The 20,321-nt window shown below is 55.9% G+C and overlaps 1 protein-coding gene across 1 annotated transcript in view; it reads right to left on the reverse strand.

Annotated features, from left to right (window-relative positions):
• SORCS2 (sortilin related VPS10 domain containing receptor 2) overlaps positions 1–20,321 on the reverse strand; it is a 487,624-nt gene that overhangs the window by 168,738 nt on the left and 298,565 nt on the right. Inside the window, exon 3 of the mRNA XM_070462422.1 lies at positions 17,996–18,095. Coding sequence (XP_070318523.1) covers positions 17,996–18,095 — 100 coding nt within the window. The remainder of the gene's footprint in view (positions 1–17,995; positions 18,096–20,321) is intronic.

The raw sequence follows: 20,321 nt of genomic DNA on the forward strand, positions 1-20,321 counted from the left end.
TGTCTCCAGGCACCGGTTCGGTCACATCGGTCAACTTGGCTTTCCAGAACATGCCAATCGTTGTGATGATTCTGGGTATTTCCAGTGAAGCGAGGCACCCGCTCTGCCCTTCAGGCTGCTGAGGCTTCTTCGGCTGTTTTCGGTCCTCTGCTCCGTGACTTGTTGCTCAGTCGCTCAGTCGCGTCTGACTCCGCACCTGCAGCACCTGTTCATTTCCACATCGGCTGGTTAAGTTCAAACAAAACAAAACAGCCTCGAACCTACTGGTGTTTAATGCAGCAGTGCCTTGTCTCCAGATGTACTTGAAAAGAATTGACTTCTTTGCTAAACTGATTTTCCCCATCATCACAGTAGAGTCTTCCTTCACTGGCATCTTCTTAAATGTGTTTCAATAACATTCAATAATTTTGTCCATAAAAAACATGTCCTGAGGACAAGGCAGTCATCTTTTTCATCTTCCTATTTCCACATATTCTAAATAGTGTACCTCTAACCAGTTCCAGGGGGTTTGTCAAGTTAATTTGGGGACTTAAAACCTTAATGGCAGAATGTCTAGCAACAGAAAGTAGGCTGAAGCCGAGGTAGAAAGGGTTTGATGGGGGTTCCTTCTCCTGGTCCCTCTAATAATATAATGTCACTCACTGGTGTCATCTACTCACCCACAGTAACAAACATCTTTCACACTTTACAGCTTGCAAACCATCTTCAAGCTCACAGTATTCGGCCCTCCAACATCAGAGCCTATCAGGTGAGGAGCATTTTAAAGCAGGTGTGGTTCCCCCCAGACATCTTCCGTCCAGGGTCCGTCCCTCGCAGGAGGCTGAGTGCTCCCCTTGGAGGTTCAGGGACAAGGAGCCAGTGTCCACTTCATGGTCACGAGGGATGTGTGTTCACATTTGCCGTCTTGTTCTACACAGCTCCTGGCTGTGTCACGCACTTACGTCTTCTGCCACATTGTGGTTCTACTTGCATTTCTCTTCTCCAGCAATGTGAGCAATAAACTTCCTGATCCCTTTCAACAAAAGAGTCTTTAAAGTTTCTAAAAAGTATTCTTCAACTTACGTTTTCCCAACTACCAAAATAAGCAATGACGCATGGTTTTGGCGTCCGTCAATGTCTGGACCAGAGTCCAGAAGCTTCTTTTCCACTTTCATCTTCCTCCACTGACTTTCCCAACATAAGGCATGCATGCTGAGTCTCTTAAGTCATATCCAGCTCTTTGCGACCCCATGGACTGAAGCCTGCCAGGCTCCTCTGTCCATGGGATTCTCCAGGCAAGAATACTGGAGTGGGTTGCCATGCCCTCCTCCAGGGGATCTTCTTGACCCAGGGATCGAACCCGTGTCTCTTATGTCTCCTGCATTGGCAGGCAGGTTCTTTACCACTAGCACCACCTGGCAGGCCCAACACACATCATAGTCCTTATTAATATTAACCAGATTTTGGATGACAGCTTTTTCTTTCCAAAAAACTATATTTTTGACATGTGCACTTGGTTTCTCTCCAATGTCACAGCATCTCTTGAAGCTGAACCTGTTGTTTACCTGGCCTCAGTCCTGCTCCTGTGTTTCTATGCCAGACCTTCTCTGCCTTCAAAGCCCTGAGCTTAACTCAACCCTCTGCTGCCAGAATACCTTTTCTGGCATTTTCCTTTCAAGACAGATGCCTGGCCCTCTAAGTTAGATGCCTCTGTATTCCCTAAACCTACAAATGACAGCGGAGGTGCAGATAAATCCCGAGACCACAGTTTTTCTGTCCTTATCTGCAGACCCTGAAATTCATTCTATTATTTTGAAATGTAATATTAGAAAGCATGTCTGTAATGGCCTGCTTCTTATTCTTTCATAAAGAGCTTTTTTTTCTTGAGAAAAATGGCATTTTACCCTCATAATTAAAGAAAACAAGGCAGAAGGTGAGGTAGGCTTAACAAGCGCTTTTTTAAAAATTTCCTTCAAGAACTCGCCCTCTCCACCCAGCCCAACCTCATCTCTGATCACTGCTTCCAGTCCTGTCACTCTGAATTCTTATTTGAAAACACCCGTGGTTCTCAGGCTGGCCCTCTCTCCCCCCCGCTGCCTGGCATCTTCCTTCTTTTCTTTCTTAAAGCCTCTTCCTTCTTATGACCCTTTTGTCTCAAGCCTCTTTGTTGGTGAGAACCCCGTGATTCTGTTTCCCTGCTCTTTCGGGCCTCAGAAATGCCCTTCGCCAGTCATTGAAATTTTGGGATCTCACAAGTGTTCCTCAACCCCTCACTCCCATCCCACTACTTCCTCCTTCCTGGGAGCTGCATCTCATCACAGTCCCTTGTCCTAAGCATCCCCCTTCCATCCACAGTGACCGCCCTATGGGGACCGCGCACCCCAGGACGTCATCGCCCCACAACGGTCCCCACACCCCTTCCTGCCTTATAGGTTGTGTGAGCGCGGGGATTCAGGGTATCGGTGTGGCCGTGGGCGGGAGCCGCATGCCTTGGCCCAGACGCCCACCCAGCAGGGCTTTTGATGGGGGGTTTCCCAACCCCTTGCTGGTGGGCAGGGCTGCTCTGGTTCATGAACTTTCTGCTGAGTGGGAGCTCACAGGTCCTAGCTTACTCTCCGTCTCTGGCAGTTTATCTATGCTCCATCTTCCTGGTCAGTTTAGCAAGACCTTGAGAAAGCTGGGGCGGGAACAGACGCTGCTCTGTCCGAGAAATCAGTGCCATGGTCTGGAGATGCCCCGGCCCTGGTTTTATTTTTATTAAATAAAATAACATACTTTAATAAAACCCCAAGCAGGTTTGATTCTTTTGGCCACATAGTGCGGCATGTGGGGATCTTAGTTCCCTGACCAGGAACCAAACCTGCACGCTCTGTGCTATAAGTGTGGGATGTTAACCACCTGGGAAGTCCCAACCATCCAGGTTTTAGCACAAGATCACCCTCCTCGCCTTGGTGAAAAGTACCAGTGCCTGGGGGGAGCAAGGCTTCCAGGAGCAAGCCTTCCTGGAATCTTCACCTTCCACGCAGAGGCCAGAAATCCCAGTGATATCACACACGCTGCTGAAGACCCTTAGAAACTACTGTGCCGGACTCACATGGGCCCTCGCTCTAGGGGAGAAAAGATATGTATTTCTTTGCCCGACAACCACATTTTGTTAAAAGTATCGCAGGACTTTGGAGGACATATAACGGCTGATTTATGTAGGACAAATAACTATTTAATTGCTGTCTAATTACATGACAATTAGAATTCCTATCGCGGCCATGTCCTTAGGTATCTATTTATGGGCTGCGTGAGGCCGTTACAGTGCCCGCAGCCATTAAGAACACCAGGAACTGCAGAGCGGGCAGGGCTGCCGGCTACAGAGCATAATTACCCATGTAATGATTCTCCTATACCCGAGTAATTACAGGCTGGTATTATTTGTGTATTACCATTTATTCACACACCTAATCACAGTCTCCTTTCACAAACTGGGACCCGGCCCAGGAAGCGCTGTTCAATTTTTTAAAATAACATAAAAGTCATCTGATGAGCAGCTTGGCCATCGGGCTGCCTTGTGTTCCCAAGGGGAGGCGGCCAGCGTCTGCAGGGAGGGAGCTGGGAATCCAAACCTGACACCAAGTTCATCGTGGCAAAGCCCACCCCGTCCGACCGTGACCCAAGAGACAGAAGGACGCTGCCCTGGGCACGGTGCCCACTTGGGTGGGCTCTTTGCTGCTCCATGGGGCTGTGGCCTCTGCCTGGTGCCTCTCTGCAGGTCGTGGCCCTTGTCACCCTCTAGTCCAGCACATATGACCCACCCTGTGTTAGGACTGCCCATTTCCATGTCTGTTGGCTCTCCTGGGCTTTGAAACTCACCATGGCCGGGGCCTAGAGGGGCTTTACTGTTTTTTGGTAGCGTGTGGGGTTGAATTCTGAGCCAGAGTAGGGGGTCACTGTGTACCCACTGAACCAGGATGGAGGGACAGGCCCCACAGAACTTCTGACCCAGGAATCCCATTTATAAAAGCAATCATTTCTCGGGGTGGGAAGGGGTGGTGATGTTCTGAGACATGCACACAAGTGATATCAAAGGTATTTTCCCTTGAGAATTTCAGTCCCATTTTTTACAGCTCTATCCAGCATCTCTTAAATAGCCAGCTCAAAGTAACTGAGGGGGTGACCCAAAAACCTCAGGAACAGGGTAGTAGGAAAGAGGGGCCAAGTCCTGGGCAGTCGCTACACCTGTTAGTGCAATTGACAGAGCTCAGCCTTGAATCAGGCATCCCAGGCTGCCTCCCGCATTGTGAGGAGGAGTTGCTGTCTCCTGTCACCACCAGCCCCACGCCCCAGCCCTGCCCATCAGCAGATTCATGTTGGTGCTACATTCGACTCACCCCAGGCTTTGAGAACCAACCCTAGAACTCACTCTCTCTGTCCATCCCATCTCGCCTTTCACAGCCAGCTTCCCTGTGCCCCCAGCGCTGGAGCTGATGTGTATGCTCTAGTCAGTCCCCAGGGGCCTGTGACGTGGTTGTCCTGGGCGGGCCTGGGGGCAAAGATGGGTAAGACATGGTGTGGGCCCTGGAGGAGTCTTTGCCCATCTGGGGAAGATGGCTGAGACGCACCCCGATGACGAGCTCTGTGCAGGCAGTGGGCTGTGGGCATGCGTAGGAAGGAACAGGCATTAATTGAGCACCTACTATACACCTGGCTGGGTGCTGGGCCCTTCCTAAGCTTGATCATAGTCTTCCCTTCCTGTGCAGAGAACAGGCCCCATTGAGGACACAGGGTCTCAGGAGGCCAGTGGCTGCCAAAATTCACCCCACAGCGGCGAGAGCAGAGGAAGGGACCACTGACAGGTAGATTATCAATGCCTTCCGTTCTGGCCTGGGTTCAGGGCCTGCTGGCATGGGGGCCCCCCTCCCCCAGCTCCTCACCCAAAGCCCCCCAGCTCCACTGGGGTCCACATCTGGAACACTGTGGGCAGGGCTCTTCCAGAGGAAGGCAAGCTGGCTGAAAAGTCTAGCTGTGAGGTCTTTCTTTCAAGCTAAAAATATACACTTACTGCTGTGTTTAAAGAGACAGGAAGAGAGAGTTGGAGGCTTGAAAGAAAAAATCCTCAAAAAAGGAATGACTTTTTAAACAGTATAGTTAGAAGTGATTCAACAGGAACAACATCAGTAAATGCTGGTGGACATGGGCACAAACCTGCCCTAGCTTCTACCTGCTCTTATGAAATCTCACTTACCTGGCTGGAGACTCATCTTTCCCTCACTGTATTCCATTCTGGCTGGGCTGACCCCTTCCTCTCAGAGAACACATGACCAGACCTGGCCAATCAGAGCACAAGTTCCCTCTGGCCACACCCACTGCTTCAGGAACAGGTCTCATGATCCCAGCCCAGCCAATGAGAGTCTTCCCTGGGTTCTGCATTGAAACTACTTGGAAAAGGACCCCTGCCCCTTCTGAGACCGTGGTGCTACAGATCATATGTGTCTGGGGTGGCCAGAGGTCATCTGTTCTGCCAAACAGCCAAATTGTGCCTAGGACTGAAGTTTGGCTCCAGGAGAGCAAAGTTAAGAAGTAGGGAGACAGACACTGAGTCCTAATGTCACTATTAAAGGTCCTGGATCAAGCTGTGCCTGAAGGAAGATCTACCCTTGGTCTTCACAGTTACATAGGCCAATATGTTGCTCTTCCTGTTTGAGTGACTTCATATTACTTGCAATCAAATTAGTCCTGACTAATACAGCATGGGGGAGGGGGAGGGCAGGCATTTATTTGGTGGCTGATTTGTCAGAGGAAGTCAACTAGAACAGAAGACACTAGAAATGGAAGGCCCCTCAGATGTCACATACAGACAGCTGCCATGCGACATGGGAGCTGCCACTCCGTCACTCTGACACCCAAGCCTGACACCACGGACTGGTCAGACCTCCTTCCCACTGTATGTATCCCCAAATCCTTCCCATAAAGACTTCCAGGGAATGATGTAGGCAGGGGTGATGTCCAACTCGCGTCTAGCTCAGAGGGAGGCGAAGCGGCTTGTCCCAGCCTCCCTGCTAATCTAATCCCTGAAAGTACAAGAGACACTTCTTCCTTGGATTTATATCTTCCCTTGTGTCTAACGATTTCTCAGCCACAGCTCTTGGATAAGCCACATGACTTGTGAGATTCCTGGAAACCAGAGTATTTGTATATAAGGGGAGGAAGGGCATGGCTGTAAATTATAGCACAACTGCCAAAGCTGGGTGACAGGCAGATACTGAAAACAGGTCTACAGAGCACTTGCCCTGGGCTTCCCTCCGCTGGCCCTCCACTCGCCCTGCGCCCCCACAGAGCCGGGAGGCAGGGTGGGCATGGTAAGAACCCCTGCCCGGGTGGGGTCCTGCTGAGCCACGCCTGCGCACCACCCTGACCCCGAAGCATCACTCCATCTCTCTGAGCTGCAGGCTGCTCATCTGTCCGTGGATGCGTGTGGCTCAGCCCCTATGTGGCTTCAGCGCGTAACAGTTCGTGTCACCGACACTGCTCCTGGGATCGCCAACGGGATCCGTGCCCCACCCCACACCCAGCACCCCAGAAATCACCTTGCTGAATCTTCACAGAAACCCCCCTGATGACAGCGCCCACTTCACCAGCCAGGCTCAGAGGGGCTCAGGACATTTTCCCATGTCCCAGTTCTGCCTGGACCACTTGTGTCTCCACTGCCAGGATGTCAGGGGGCCTCACCTTCCTCTCCCCAGGGCTGCTGTAAATGCCTGCTGCCTGCACCAGCACCATCAGGCCCGTCATCACCACCAGCGTCCCCACAGACACACGCCTGCCCACTGTCCTTCATCCAGGACCGCACATTGCAAAGCTCCTTCCATTCCGAGGAGAAGCCCTTGAACCCTCACCCCAGTGGCAATGAGACCAAAAGGGTAAGCTGCCCTGGGGCCCCAGGGAACCCCATGGTGCTGGCTCTCCACAAGCACAGACACGGTGGTGTTCCCAGTCCCCACCAACTCGGGGGCCTCGGGACCCCAGGACCCTGGGGCCCTAGTGCCTGAGCTCTCCGCGGTTGCTGTGGCCGATTACTACAGTCTCATAACTTATAATATCACAGGTGTATTGTCTTCAGTTCTGGAGGTCTGAGTCCAGATGCGGGCAGGGCTGGTTCCTTTCTGGAGACTCCAGGGGAGAATCCACTCCCAGCCTTTCCCAGCTCCTAGAGGAGGCTGCCGTCCTTGGCTCGCGGACCCTCCCATCTTCAAAGCCAGCAGCATAACACCTTCCAGTCTCCTGGTTCCCTCCTCTCCTGACTACCCCCAGCCCTCCCATCCTGTGACCATCTGCTCCCCTTGTTGCATCTCCTCCTCTAATCCTCCTGCCTCCTCTTATAAGGATTACTGTGACAACAGGGATTATCCAGGATAATCGCCCAACCTCAAGATTCTTAGCTTAATCACCTCTGCACAGTCCTCTTGGCCAAGAGAGGTAAGGTATTCACAGGTCTTGAGGATTAGGGCGTGGACATCTTTGGGGGTCATTTTTTGGCCCTAGCAAGGGAATGGAGAGGTGCTGCCTGTCCTAAGCACTTTAGGAGAGGCGGGACTCAGGAGCATGCACGCTGAGCGAGAGGAACATGGGGAAGCGCCTGAGCTGGAAGGGAGCGCCCCTTCTGATGGCCAGTTGGTCAGCAGGCAGAAGCCTCTGGGCATGAGATGAGGCTGGGAGGCAGACAGCCTGGGTTTCACATGGAGAAATATAGAAGGCCAGGTGCCCCGGCAGAGCTGAGCTCTGGAAGCTGAGGAACGCAGGTCGGAGGGGACAGGAGTTGTGAGGCGGCCACTGGGGTGAACCCGGCAAGAGGAAGGGTGGCAGAGGAGATGGAGAAAGGCCCCGGGCACCCACGAGCATCCACGATGGCGGGGTGTGGAGGGTACGGAAGATGGCAGTGCTAACGACCACCCTCAGGGTTCTGCTTATGTGCCCGAGGGGACAAAGGGCTGGAGACGACCAGCTGACACATCACAGCAGGAGTCGATTGTGTGGCCTTGAGGTAGAGCCACGGTGGTGGTTTGGGGAGGTGGGGACCCAGTATTGGTGCTAAATAAATGAATAAATAAAAGATAGCAGAAGCTGGAGGCACTCTTATTTATCCAGGGCCTCCTCGTTGAGATCAGGTTTTCCCCCACACAGAAATCACGTTCAATTTTAAGCCGTTTTTACCAGGCTACGACCCGTCAAGCTTCCTAACAGCCCACACTGCACAAGGACAAATGCTTTGCCTTTCTCTATTTTCTGAGCGTTTGTCTTTGAAGGGGAGAGACGAAATTCAGGCTGCGGCCAACAGCTGATCAGAAGCAGTTTTCTCAAGCGCCGGTTCTCAATGGGGCAGCTGAGCAGGAGCACCAAGGGGAGCAAGGATGAGGCCGTGCTCCTCAGGAGGCTCACACCAGGGTCCTCAGCCCGGGGGCACCATCTCCTCCGCCACCGGCTGCACAGGGTCAGCACTGACCCAGGAGGCTCACGTCAGGGTCCTCAGCCCGGGGGCACCATCTCCTCCACCACCGGCTGCACAGGGCTCAGCCACTGACCCAGGAGGCTCACGCCAGGGCCCTCAGCCCAGGGCCACCATCTCCTCCACCACCGGCTGCACAGGGCTCAGCCACTGACCCAGGAGGCTCACGCCAGGGCCCTCAGCCCGGGGCCACCATCTCCTCCGCCACCGGCTGCACAGGGCTCAGCACTGACCCAGGAGGCTCACGTCAGGGCCCTCAGCCCGGGGGCACCATCTCCTCCGCCACCGGCTGCACAGGGCTCAGCCACTGACCCAGGAGGCTCACGCCAGGGCCCTCAGCCCGGGGGCACCATCTCCTCCGCCACCGGCTGCACAGGGCTCAGCCACTGACCTTCAGTGCCTCGCGGCGTGCTCTCTCTGCGTGCGGGGGTCCCCTCGGCAGCCCTGGGGCACTAGAGAATAAACCATCGCATCCTCTCCCACCTGAAGGACAGCACTGTCCATCATGTCCCGCGTCTGGAGCCAGCCAGGGCTTCCATCACCACAATGGAGGCCACATCCAATGTGGAGACACAGGGCCTCAATGGGCTGGTGGGGGGGGGGTGTCTACACCACCCACGAAGAGAAAGGAGCTTTTCCACTCCAGGGCTCCCTCTGGGCAGGCTGGCAGTGCAGCTGAGCAATGCCCCCCTTTCTGGCACCCGAGATAGGGGAGAAACTCAGGGCCAAGAGGGAGGCAGTCCCTGGATTGAGCGTCCACTCCCCGTCGGCCGACCTGGAGTCCAAGACTCTCAAGGTGTCTGAGCTCCGTGGGATGGTGATCAACTGCCTCCCAAGGGCTCTGAGATGTGGCAATACTGGTTCTGGGCCAGCCAAGGATGCACACCCTGGTTTGCTCTGAAGGCAGAGCCACCCAAAGCCTTTAATTTATCAAGGGAGGCCGGCAGGTCCAGCAAACATTAGGGCCTCCCAGGGCCTGCAGCAGTGAAAGAGTAGACTCATGCAATGTGGGCCCCCGAGAGTCGTGCTCACCACCCTGTCACCTCACCCGTGGGCCCCTGTTTTCTCATCTCTAACGTGGTGGCCACAATCACTGCCTTGGGGATGCTGCTGTGCCCTTGGGCGACTCCCAGTGGCTCCCAGCCCAGCCTCTCTCCCCCTCACTCCACCAGCCTGGAACGATAGACACGTGAGCGTGGGGAAAACTGAGTGGAACACCACAGGTGTGCACTGGGAGGTCCCTGGAACCTGTGAACCTGGATGGAGTCCCTGACACACAGGTGGGCAGTCACTGAGATGTGCCTGGATGGCCTTTTTGATGGACTCTAGTTGAGTTTTGATTGTGGCTTTTGGGGTCTTAGACTCTGCATCACCTGCAGAAGACAGAATAAATCCAGGATCCCTTTCCTTCTCTGTTTATTAGCTCCAGAGGCCAGAGCCCAGGAGGCATGTTTTCTGAGAAGGCTTTTTTCCCTTTCTCTCCTCTCTTCCAGCAATAATCTACTGGCTTCAGGAGGGCATCATTTTCCACGCATTAGCTGGAGATTTGAGGGCTTCACTCCATGTCTGATATGGAAGCTCTGCGCACCATCAGGCCCAATTGAGCTATTTTTCTCCTGGATGGGACGGGATGCCTGGTGCTCCAGGGAGATGGAGACCATCGCTGATTGGAAGCGAAGGCCTGTTTACCTCTAGTGTACTTCCCCCTGCCCTGCAGGCCCTAAAAGCTGGCTTGTTTTCCTCCAGGCAGGGGCTTCCACTCCTGGTAACTGATCTCTGGGATCTGGCACCAAGCCGGGGCAGGGGGTGATGCCTGGGGGCCACAGGGGAATTCCAGGAGCCTTGACTTTGTTCTCAGAGAGCCAAGGGGGGTGGGGATGAATACACCAACCCACCTGCGTCATCTTGTATGCTGAGGCTGACCAGAGAACTCTGGAACAGGAAAGAGGCCTGGGAGGCCTGTCCAGGCTAAGGGGGGGCCCCCTGAGAGATCCCCCCACACAATCAGAACTGCAGTGGGCACACATGACTGTTCTGTACCATGAGCCCTGATCACTGTCTCCCGCCAACCTGAGAGCATCCTGGGCATCACCTCTGGATGCCATAGGCCAGTGGACTCAGCTTTCCCATCCTGGGCTCGTAATACTCCCCCTAAGGTCTGCTGCTTCTCCAGGGCCCTCCCGTGTCCCTGGTAACCCACTGCTCATACCAGAAGGCTGGGGCATCATCTAAACACAAGACATCTCCTGACTGTGTCCTTGTCTTCCCCGTGAACCTGCCCACCTCAGTTCAGCCTCTTTATCACTCAGCTGGACCCCACCAGTGTGGAGCCAGATGGATGCCCATTATATGGCTGGATGAGTGAACGGATGGGTGGGTGGGGAATGGATAGATGGATGGGTGGGTGTTGAATGGATAGATGCGTGGCTGGATGAATGGATGGATGGGTGGGTAGGTGGGCAGGTAGATGAGTGAAGAGTGGTTTTCCCTCAGTCCATTCTAGTCTCCCCACCACAGCAAAAGAGCTTTCTTAAAAAAAAAAAAAAACAGGCAAACCAGCACATCTGATCTCATCCTGAGGACTCCTCGCCTGGAGAGTGCTCTCTGGGCATGCCTCACGTTGCAAGCCTGCAGGAGCGCAGGGCACCATGAACTCTCCCTGGGAGGCAAGCATCTCCAGCAGACCTGCCCACCTCCTGCCCCAGAGAACCAATGCCGCACGCCCAGCCCCTTCGCTGGTGGAGCACACTCACTCCAAGGGAGCACCTGCTGGCTGCTGAGGGCTCCTCGTGGAGGGGGCAGCCCCGGTCGGGCACAGACCCGAGAGGCAGCCTGAGGGTGAGCACCGCACACAGGGTGTCACACCGGGGTGCCCACATCCCTGTACTGTATCAGGACACAGACACGGGCGTGGCCAGCTCTGCAGCTGCCCAGGACGGGCGCAGACACCCCTGAGCTTGCCTCCTGAAGCTCAGTGTGCATCTCAAGCCCATTTCCTGACAACAAGGAGATGGTGGGTCCCCCCAGGTTGATGGGAGGACACAGCAGGGGTCCAGGCTCAGGCCTGACAGTACCATCAGAAAGACGTGGAGTGATGGGGTTGGTCCTCCCAGAGTCCCCGCGGCGCAGGCACTGTGCCCACAGGCCACGTACTGGCCTGGCTCGGTGGAAGGGCACTAGCCCCTGGTGCTGTCCAACACAGACACAGCATCCTTACCACAGGGGCCAGCATGGTGCTACCCTGTGCATTATTTCCTGTGATCCCCAAATTACACCTCAGATAGCCAGGACGGGGAGATGTTGGCATGTGAACCCCCTCAAGCCGGGACCCCCCCCAACTCTGTGCCTCGGCCCTTTCTGGTCAGATGCTTCTGCAGAACAGGGAGATGCTGGTCAACACTCCGGGAGAAGATTTCAAAGCTATAGTCACACAACCCATCTCAATGAGAGGAGGAACAAAATGAAGGCCTTGATGCTAAACACACTGGAGCATACCCGGGCTTCTTTAAAACACTGGAGCGTACCTGGGCTTCCAAGCTCCAGGAAACAACCTCTGATTGACCATCCGGCATGGGGGTGGGGGGGGGGTGTGCAGCAGTCATGCCTCGGGTCTGCTGCTCTTCATGTGGGCAGGTCAGACAGAGATCGCCCCACCTCGGAGTCCTCTGAGTGACAGCAGGAGGGTCTGTGAACGGCCAAGGCCATGGGACGGGGCTCACCTCGGCTCCCTCCTGAGGACAGACCCCCACCATGCACTGTGGAGGCCAAAATGAAAAACAAGACCAGGGAGCTGAGCCAGGAGATCAGGGGAGAAGGGGGCGGGGCTCATGCCAGAAAAGGGCGGAGCCTCCACAGCAGGGAGGGGGCGGGGCCTCCAGGTAAGTGGGCGGGGCGTGCATTCCAGGATGGGGCGGGGTCTCTACAGCGAGAAGGGTCTCTATACCAGAGAGAGGGCTCAGAGTTGGAGACCAGGATTGGGAGAAAAGGCCAAGGAACCCCAAGTATTTGAGGAGAGATAGAGACAGAGGGTGGAGAAGGACATGGCAACCCACTCCAGTGTTCTTGCCTGGGAAACCCCATGGACAGAGGAGCCTGGCTGGCTACAGTCCTTGGGGTCGCAAAGAGTCGGACTCGACCGAAGCCACAAAACAACTGTTAACAAGAGACAGAGGCAGATATGGAGAGACAGAGCGTGCCTATTACCTGTCCTACACATGTGTCCTTAGAGAAGACCCTGGACCTGTTGGTTCCTTCCCCTGTGAGATGATATACAAGCCCTTACTTTAAAGGGGGTTGCAGGGATCAGAGGTAGCGTACATAAAAGTCCTCATAGGAGGCCTGGTACATCAAGAGCCTTCAGAACTCGGGCCATTCTTCAGGACGACTGGTCTCTTCCCAACCATGGTTTGCACTCTGTGACACCGAGTTTCTCTAAGGAGAAATTTTTGGCCTGATTCATTTCCACCCTGAGTGCTTGGGTCGTGGCAGTTTCTCAGGACGTCTCGGGTGAGTGAGCAGAATGAACAAGTAGATGAATTGATGGAGATCTTGTCCTGACCCCGTGCTTCCCAAATGAGGAGCCACCCCTGGTGGCTGGGCCAGGGGTCCTGAGGTTTAAAACCAGAGCCTTCTCCTGGGTCATCAGGTTAACAGAGATTTTTTTGTTGAAACTGTGTGTCTCTATGTGTGATTTAAGCATTCAAACCAGCGCTGATACATCATGAAGTAAAGTGAAAATTCACATGAATTTTTAATATAAACCATGACACTTGAAAGCAATTGCGTGCCCTGACCGGCTCCCCCTGGGCTGTGACTACACACCCTCTCGCCCTGCCAAGGGGTTCTCCGGGCCAAGTCAGAAACACGCTGCTAATCCAAAGCTAAATCAGGAATTCAGACAGCACAGAAGGCATACGGGGATGCTGAGGGATCCTAGGGGCCCCCGGGGTCTCAGGTCATGCCGTGACAATGGTAGAATGTCGTGCCCATGGGCATCCAGGCGGGAGCTTTGGTTATACTACCGGCAAGACAAAAATAAAAGGATATTCATTTTGTAAGACAGGTTGCAAAGTGGTCTCTTAAGGAACTATACAGTGCTGCTTAGTCTGTAATTGTTGCTAAATGGACTCCTAATAGCATTCACATCTTCCTGTAAAACCTATCCATTGCCGGTAACTGGAGAGGTAGACCCTCCACTCACGCTCATGCCGGCGCCCCTGCGAATAAAGGACCCGATCTTTTTCCAGATCAGACTCACGCTGGGGTAAACCTCTTACACTGGAAGGGCTCACTTTGGGCCCTGTTCTTATTCCTCCCACACAAATGCAGCAGCAGGAGACATGCGGTTTCCCAGGGCTCCACCAGAGTCTCAAAGATTCAAGAAGGTTTGCACTGTCTGTCCAGCTCACCTCCCTATTCCAGTGCCCAGCTAGGTGTTTAATCTGCATCTGGTATCTGCACCATGCAGTAGGTACTTAAACTACATCTGGTATCTGTACCACATAGTAGGCGCTTCATCTGAATCTGATAAGATTGGACCAAGGGTTCTCCCTCTCCAGCACCAAGCATGTCGCCTGGTGCATAGTAGAACCTCAACCCACATCAGCAGCATGGATGGGGCTTGATGTTGAGATGGAGTGTGGGGACCTGCTGGACCCTGCCCTCCCGTGGAGGAGAAGCCAGCACACCCAGTGGACAGAGCAGTCTGGGCTCTGCCCACGGGGATCTCACTCTCCACCTGCTGCTCCTCCGCTAGGAGGAGCCCGGGAGAGTCTAGAATGCTGGAGCTGGGAGGAGCTCCTCATCTTAGAGGGGGAAACTGAGGCCTGGAGAGGAAATGGGATCTTCCAGAGTCACACAGCTCAGCCATGATCAGATGGGGTCTGGTCCGGCCATAGCACATTACTGAATCCCCCACCTCCGGCAAAGCAGGCTGGGCTGGGCTGGGCTTGCACCAATGTGGGGACCCTTATCTGCTCCCTGGAACTTTGCCGCGGGGTGCTCAGCGAGCTCGAGCATGCTCTGGCATCCAGCAGAACTGGATTCGAACCTTGCTCAATGCCAAGTACAGACAATATGTTTACTGCATGGGTGACAGCTGAGCTACCCCACCAGCTGGGTGACCTGGACAACTCGTCCAGCTTCCTGCGAGACTGTTTTCTCATCTGAGCAATGCAGGTGATGATGCAAGCCCCCAAGTCATGCCCCACGTCCACACAAATAAATGACAATTGACATCTGGTTCTGGACCAGGGCCCAGCGTACTCTGCATGATTGCCAGGGGTGGCTGAGGAACGGGGAAGCTACAGACGAGCGAATGCATGAATGCAATGATGAGAGGACATTTCTGCTTCTCCTGACGGGGTCCCACCCCAGCCCCAGTCCAGCCCATTGCTCCCATGTTTCCCGAGAATCGGCTGAGCACTAAGGGCAGTGTGCAGAGTGCCTGGGCTGCTCCCCGACCCCTAGGACCACCCTTCAGAAGCTCGCAGACCAGCACGTGGCCCCCGCTCTCTCCTCCACCCTCACCAACCCCTGTGGCTTCTGGCTCTTCATCTGACATGGTCTCACATCAGCCTTTTCTGTAACAGCGACTGCGGTTTTCTGCTTCCTGTATTTCTTGAGAATCAGCTGAGCGCTAAGGGCTGTGCATTTAAAACACACAGTGACATCACCGGTGGCAGACACCAGGGAGGGGGCGCCTTTGGGAACCGTCAGTGCGTACTCTGAGTGGCAGTAAAATGAGCAAGGTGCTTTCTGAATTCACTTGTCACGTCTTCCCTTGATCATCGCCCCATTAAGAGATGAGACACCTGGGGACCTCCCTGATGTCCCCTGGCTGGGGGGTCATGCCAGAGCTGGAATGAGGACAGGGGTCCCCAGTCTCGGTGCTGCTCCCTGGAGCCCCCTCAAATTCAGGGGGCCCCACAGCACACCACGGGCCCTCCACGCCTGCTCTCCCAGGTGCAGGGGGAATCCGGGGATCAGAAAAAACTACGAGGCAGTGGCATCCGTTCGGCAGGACCAGCTGCTGCTTGTGACGCTCACTCACTCATTCATTCATTCCTTCAACATCAGCTGAGTGCTTGTGTGGGGCACAGGTCTAACCCAAGTGGTATTTCCAGGCTAAATTCTCAAATACCCTCTCAAGGGCATCACCGATCAGTGTTCTCTTTTTTCCTAAAAACGCAAAGGTCTCCCTGCCTGCACCCCTGTCCCGATGTCTGCAGAGGCAACTCTGCTGCGTGCCCCAGTTGGAGCCCCTCCGAGGCTGCCCGGCTCCATCTGCCCGAGCCCCCAGGGGACCAGCATGGACGCCTCACTCCTGGTGCCCTTGGCCTGCTCGGATGCCCTATCTGAAGCCCCCTTGCTGAGTTCCTGCCCATCATCTCATTAACCCCCACCCCACCCCCGTGACCCTGGTGGCTGCTGCATGCAGGGCCAGGGTCTGTCTGTCCTCCCTGCTGTAGGCCTGGCTCTACATGAAGCCTTCCCTGACCTCCCGGCCTCGGAGACTCCCTGCTTCGTGCCTGCACTGTTGCCTCTGCCTGTCTCGTTTCCAAAGGTGGACACAGCCTTTGGGGCCAGCCCTGGAGCCACAGCCACACCCCAGCTGGCGATGCACAGAGGGGTCTCCTCAAGCAGCTTGGGGGTGGCTTCAGGGCCAGGCTGGCTAGACAGACAGAACTTGGAGGATGCAGAGGAGATGAGTGGCTTGACCTCCTGTGTCCACTGCTGCCTAGAGTCTTAGGGGTGGACGGGGCTCTCCGGCCTGGGTCAGCACCAGCCTCCAGGAGCCTTGCTTGGCCTCGCCTCTGAATCACAGTGACCCCAGGGAGAAAGATGACAGTGGGCAGGAGGCAGAGCTTCTGTCCTTGCCCATCCCAGCGCTCAGCTCTCGTGACCGATGAAGGGCCTCCACGCCCACACGCTGCTGTGTCCAGGCCTAGGCTGGGGTGCTGCCTGGGTGTGTCTCTCACTGACCCCCCCGCCCCCCAAGAGAGCCCCGTGGCTCAGAGGGTGCGGGCAGCACTCAGGAAAGGCGAGCTGCTCACAGCAGAATGAGGGTTTGATTACCTGAAGGTTGGTAGGCTGTCCTCTTACCAACCTAGGCTGGAGTCGGACCTGGGATGAGGGCCGCTCAGGGGGCAGGTGCGGCTGAGTTGGGGGTGCTGTGAGTGTGGCGGCGGTAGTGGGTGGGGGTCGTTCCCTCCCACTCACTGTCATCTCTCCACAAGAGAAGCTCCCAGCTCTGGACCTGGGTGAGGCTGGGGTCAAACCCAGGTCCCCCACCACCAGCTCTGTGATGACTGGGTGGTAGCCTCACCTTCCTGGGCCTCAGTTTTCTGCCCCGGAAAATGGGATACTAACCCTTCCTTTCCAGGAACAGAGTGAGACTGTGCATGTGAAGACCCCGGGCAGGGTCTAGGGAGACGCAGGCACAGGCGAAACCAACCCCCTGCCTTTCTCTCTTGTGTCCCGAGTCCCCTCCAGGCACCAGTGTCCCCATGGAAGTTCCCCCTCCCCCCAGCAGCCTCCCCACCTCCGCATTCCAATTCTGTCCATCAAGAAACCTTTACAGCAGTGAAAGTCAAAGAGAGGGGAGGCGGGGACGGCCTGCAGAAAGCTGACATCGCATTAAAAGGTGCCACCAAGATGCCCTGGACACCCCCCAGCAAACGGCAGTCCACACCAGTCCTCATGTTCCATAAAACTCTACGAAGGGGCCTGATCCCTGCAGAACCTGCCGAGTGCACGCACCCCCTGACTCCTCTGGGCTTAACCATCACACCCGCCAGTGCCTTCCGCGTGGGGCCCCCTCGTGCGAGCAAGTGGCAGGCTCTGTGTTCCCATTTCCAGGACGGGGTTACACCCCGTTTCCCAGGAGGTGCCTGACCTGTCCAGGTCCGTCTCTGTGACACTGATCTGTTTCTCTGGATGGAGTCAAGCATGCAGGACAGCTGAGGGCACACCCAGGGTACTTCCTCTGACTCATTCTGGGGTCCCAAGGGGGCCAGGAGGCAACCCTGGGCTTACAAAATCCCCAGTTCTCTTAGAACTTGGCATGAGTGGCGGTACCTGGAAATGATCAAGTTCCCTGACCCACAACCAGGCAGAGACCAGAATCAGGAGGCTCTCTCAGGCCAGGAAAACAGAAAGTAAACTTCAGATGAAAAACCAAATCAACCAAAAAAAAAAGTGGCAGGTGATCAGACTGTTTTTCACTGCTTTGCCAGGACTCCAGAGCAGGAAGACTCTTTATCCCCTCCAGATCAGCCACTACCACCCCCCAACCCCCCAACTCTGCCTGGATGGAGGCTGGCCCAGGGCAGGGGCAGACACAGACACCAGGGTAACTTTCCCTGCCTCTAGGCCCAACCACTGTTTTAAACCCCTTCGTCCAAATGAACTCAGGTGGAAGAGTGAAGGGTGACGCAGAGAGCTGGGAGGTAGACGCCTCACCTGCCCTGAGGGCCCCAGCCCCCCTGCCCCCGTGCACAGAGAGATGCCGGGTGCAGCACCTACCTTTCTCTTGTTGGTCGGGCAGATGTAGAAGTTGTCGATGACGGTGGTGACACCAGGCTGGAGGGTGAGCTTGGTGTAGGACGTGCCGAAGTCCGACGACCTGTGGGGACAGGACGACAGCTGTCAGCCACGGGTCCCTGCCACGCCTGTGGGCCCTGATGGTGTCTGGCACAGGCTGTGTGCCAGGGGTCTCTGGGGATGCCCAGGGCTCCCCCAGCTCTGTCTTCCAGCGAGCCACCTGCCCTGGGCATCCCACAGTGTCTCACCCTGTCCACGGTCTGTGTGAGTTCTGCCGTAGCTTCATCACTGTCTTTAGGAAGGGTCTCGCAGGTCCTGGCCATGTCTTTTTGATTCCTCAGAAAACCCTGACAGATTATGGCCCTATGTCCATCTTGCAGAGGGCCAGAGGACCAGAGGGGATCTGTTCCTGCCTGAAATCACTCAGCGAACAGGTGGCCAACTCAGGACCTGCATACTAGCCCGCCCATGGACAGCTGGTGTCCTGTTTGTTCTACAGAAGGTCCCCACCACCCTGAGTCCTGTCTGCTTGTCCATTTCCCTCTCTGCACCGTGAGTTCCTCCAGGGAGCTGCACGCTCCTCCCTGACCACATGCGCCCCCAGGGCCCCTGGGAATCAGACCCACGTCCCCAAGCCAGCCGGTGGGCATCAGCACCCGCTCTACTCTGTGGGGCCCAGGGGCCTGTGTTCCTGTCTGTAAGGAAGGCCTGCAGGAAGGAGCCTCCAAGTTCTAACCTCTGCCCAGAGCAGCCGCAGCAGCAGAAGAGATACAGGCATCAAGGGCAATCTCACGGCAGTCAGAGCATCGGGACATGGAATTAACCCCATGTTGAAGCTCAGCACCCTCAGCTGAGCTCAGCTCAGGGACCCTGGGCCCAGCGCTCCTTGGGACCAGCTGGTTAAAAGGTGCAGTGACCGCAGAGCCAGAGGCACAGTCTGACCCAGGCGGCACTTTCCACCCCCTCCCTAAACTGACACGTGAAGTCCCGGAGGCTTCAGTTTCTCCCAGAGCATCCGGTCTTCTGACCAGTCAGGAAGCTCACTCCGAGGTGGGGACACAGACAGGAGCGGGCGTCCAGGGCTACTGAGGCCCGCTGGGCTGGCGCCGCTTGGACCTGTCCATCTGATCACCACTGAGACGGGTTGGATGGAGCTGAGCTCCAGGGCTGAGGGTGGCTGATCCCAGCTATCGGCGGGGGCTCAGCTGGTATCCGGTCCCCGGACCCCGGCACTGTGTGGGGCCTGGGCTGCAGGTGGCCCCCTCCGGACCCATCGAAGGGCTGGGTCAAGCTGTGAGTCTCAGACTTACTTGCCCAGTGTAGCCGGGGTCCAGGGTGAGGCCTGGAGCTGCCCAGGGTAAATGCCCCACCCCACCGACAGTGCTGTAGCTTCATCCCATCATAGTACATCTTCACCTTTCTACAGGGATGTACTTCCTCCCTGCCTCTTTCCTAAGCCTGCCCTTTCCCTGAGGCTCTAGGAAGATGGGTCGTGTTTATAGCCCTGGGGCCCAGTGGCCCCTTGTCCCCAGAGGTCAGGTCCTTCAAAGGCCTGAGGTCACAAGGTCCTTCCCCAGGACCGGACAGAAAGCAGCCCCTGTGCCCCTGACTCCCGGGAACTCCAGCAGGGGCTGCCCCCACCCCACCCCACCCAGTCTCCTTCCCCCAACAGGATCCTCCGACTATCTACCCACTCCCCTCCCCAGGTGTCGTTAGGGAAGCGCTTACTCTCAACACCTTGGAGAATTACTTTCCTTGGGAAGGAGGAAGCCGAGGCCCATTACCAGAGGAATGATTCAAAGGCCCAGGAGCTCCAGAACCCCTGGGTGAGAAACAGCGTGTGCCTGGCTACCTCCAGCCTCTTGGTCCCCTCCCCTCTCCCTCCTGCCCAGCAAGCCACCTCTCAGACCTGTGATGGGCTCTGCCTCCGGGACACCTGGCCGTCTACACTTCCCTCCATCCAGACACCCGCCCGCCCCAGCCCAGCTGCTCCCTCCCCCCACCTGTGGCCACAGCAGCCTGTTCACACCTGCTCACTCAAGGGCACCTGCTGGCGTGAGCCCTCGGCAGGGGGCGAGTGAGTGGGACCCTGCGGCCTGGGACTCTGTATTCTACCAGGGCCTGGGGAGCTGGCTGATAAAAAAGCAAAAACACAGCTCTGTCAAAGGAGACAAAGACTGGGAAGAAGCATAAACAGGGTGCGGGACAGAGCGGGCAGTAGAGAGCTGGCTCAGAGCGCGGCAGGGACGGCCCTCAGACACCGGGCTGAGGCGGGAAGGAAGGAAGAGAGGGTGCTACGTGCCAGCTA

The sequence above is a fragment of the Odocoileus virginianus genome, unplaced genomic scaffold, assembly GCF_023699985.2.
Source record: "Odocoileus virginianus isolate 20LAN1187 ecotype Illinois unplaced genomic scaffold, Ovbor_1.2 Unplaced_Scaffold_5, whole genome shotgun sequence".
Lineage (NCBI taxonomy): Eukaryota > Metazoa > Chordata > Mammalia > Artiodactyla > Cervidae > Odocoileus > Odocoileus virginianus.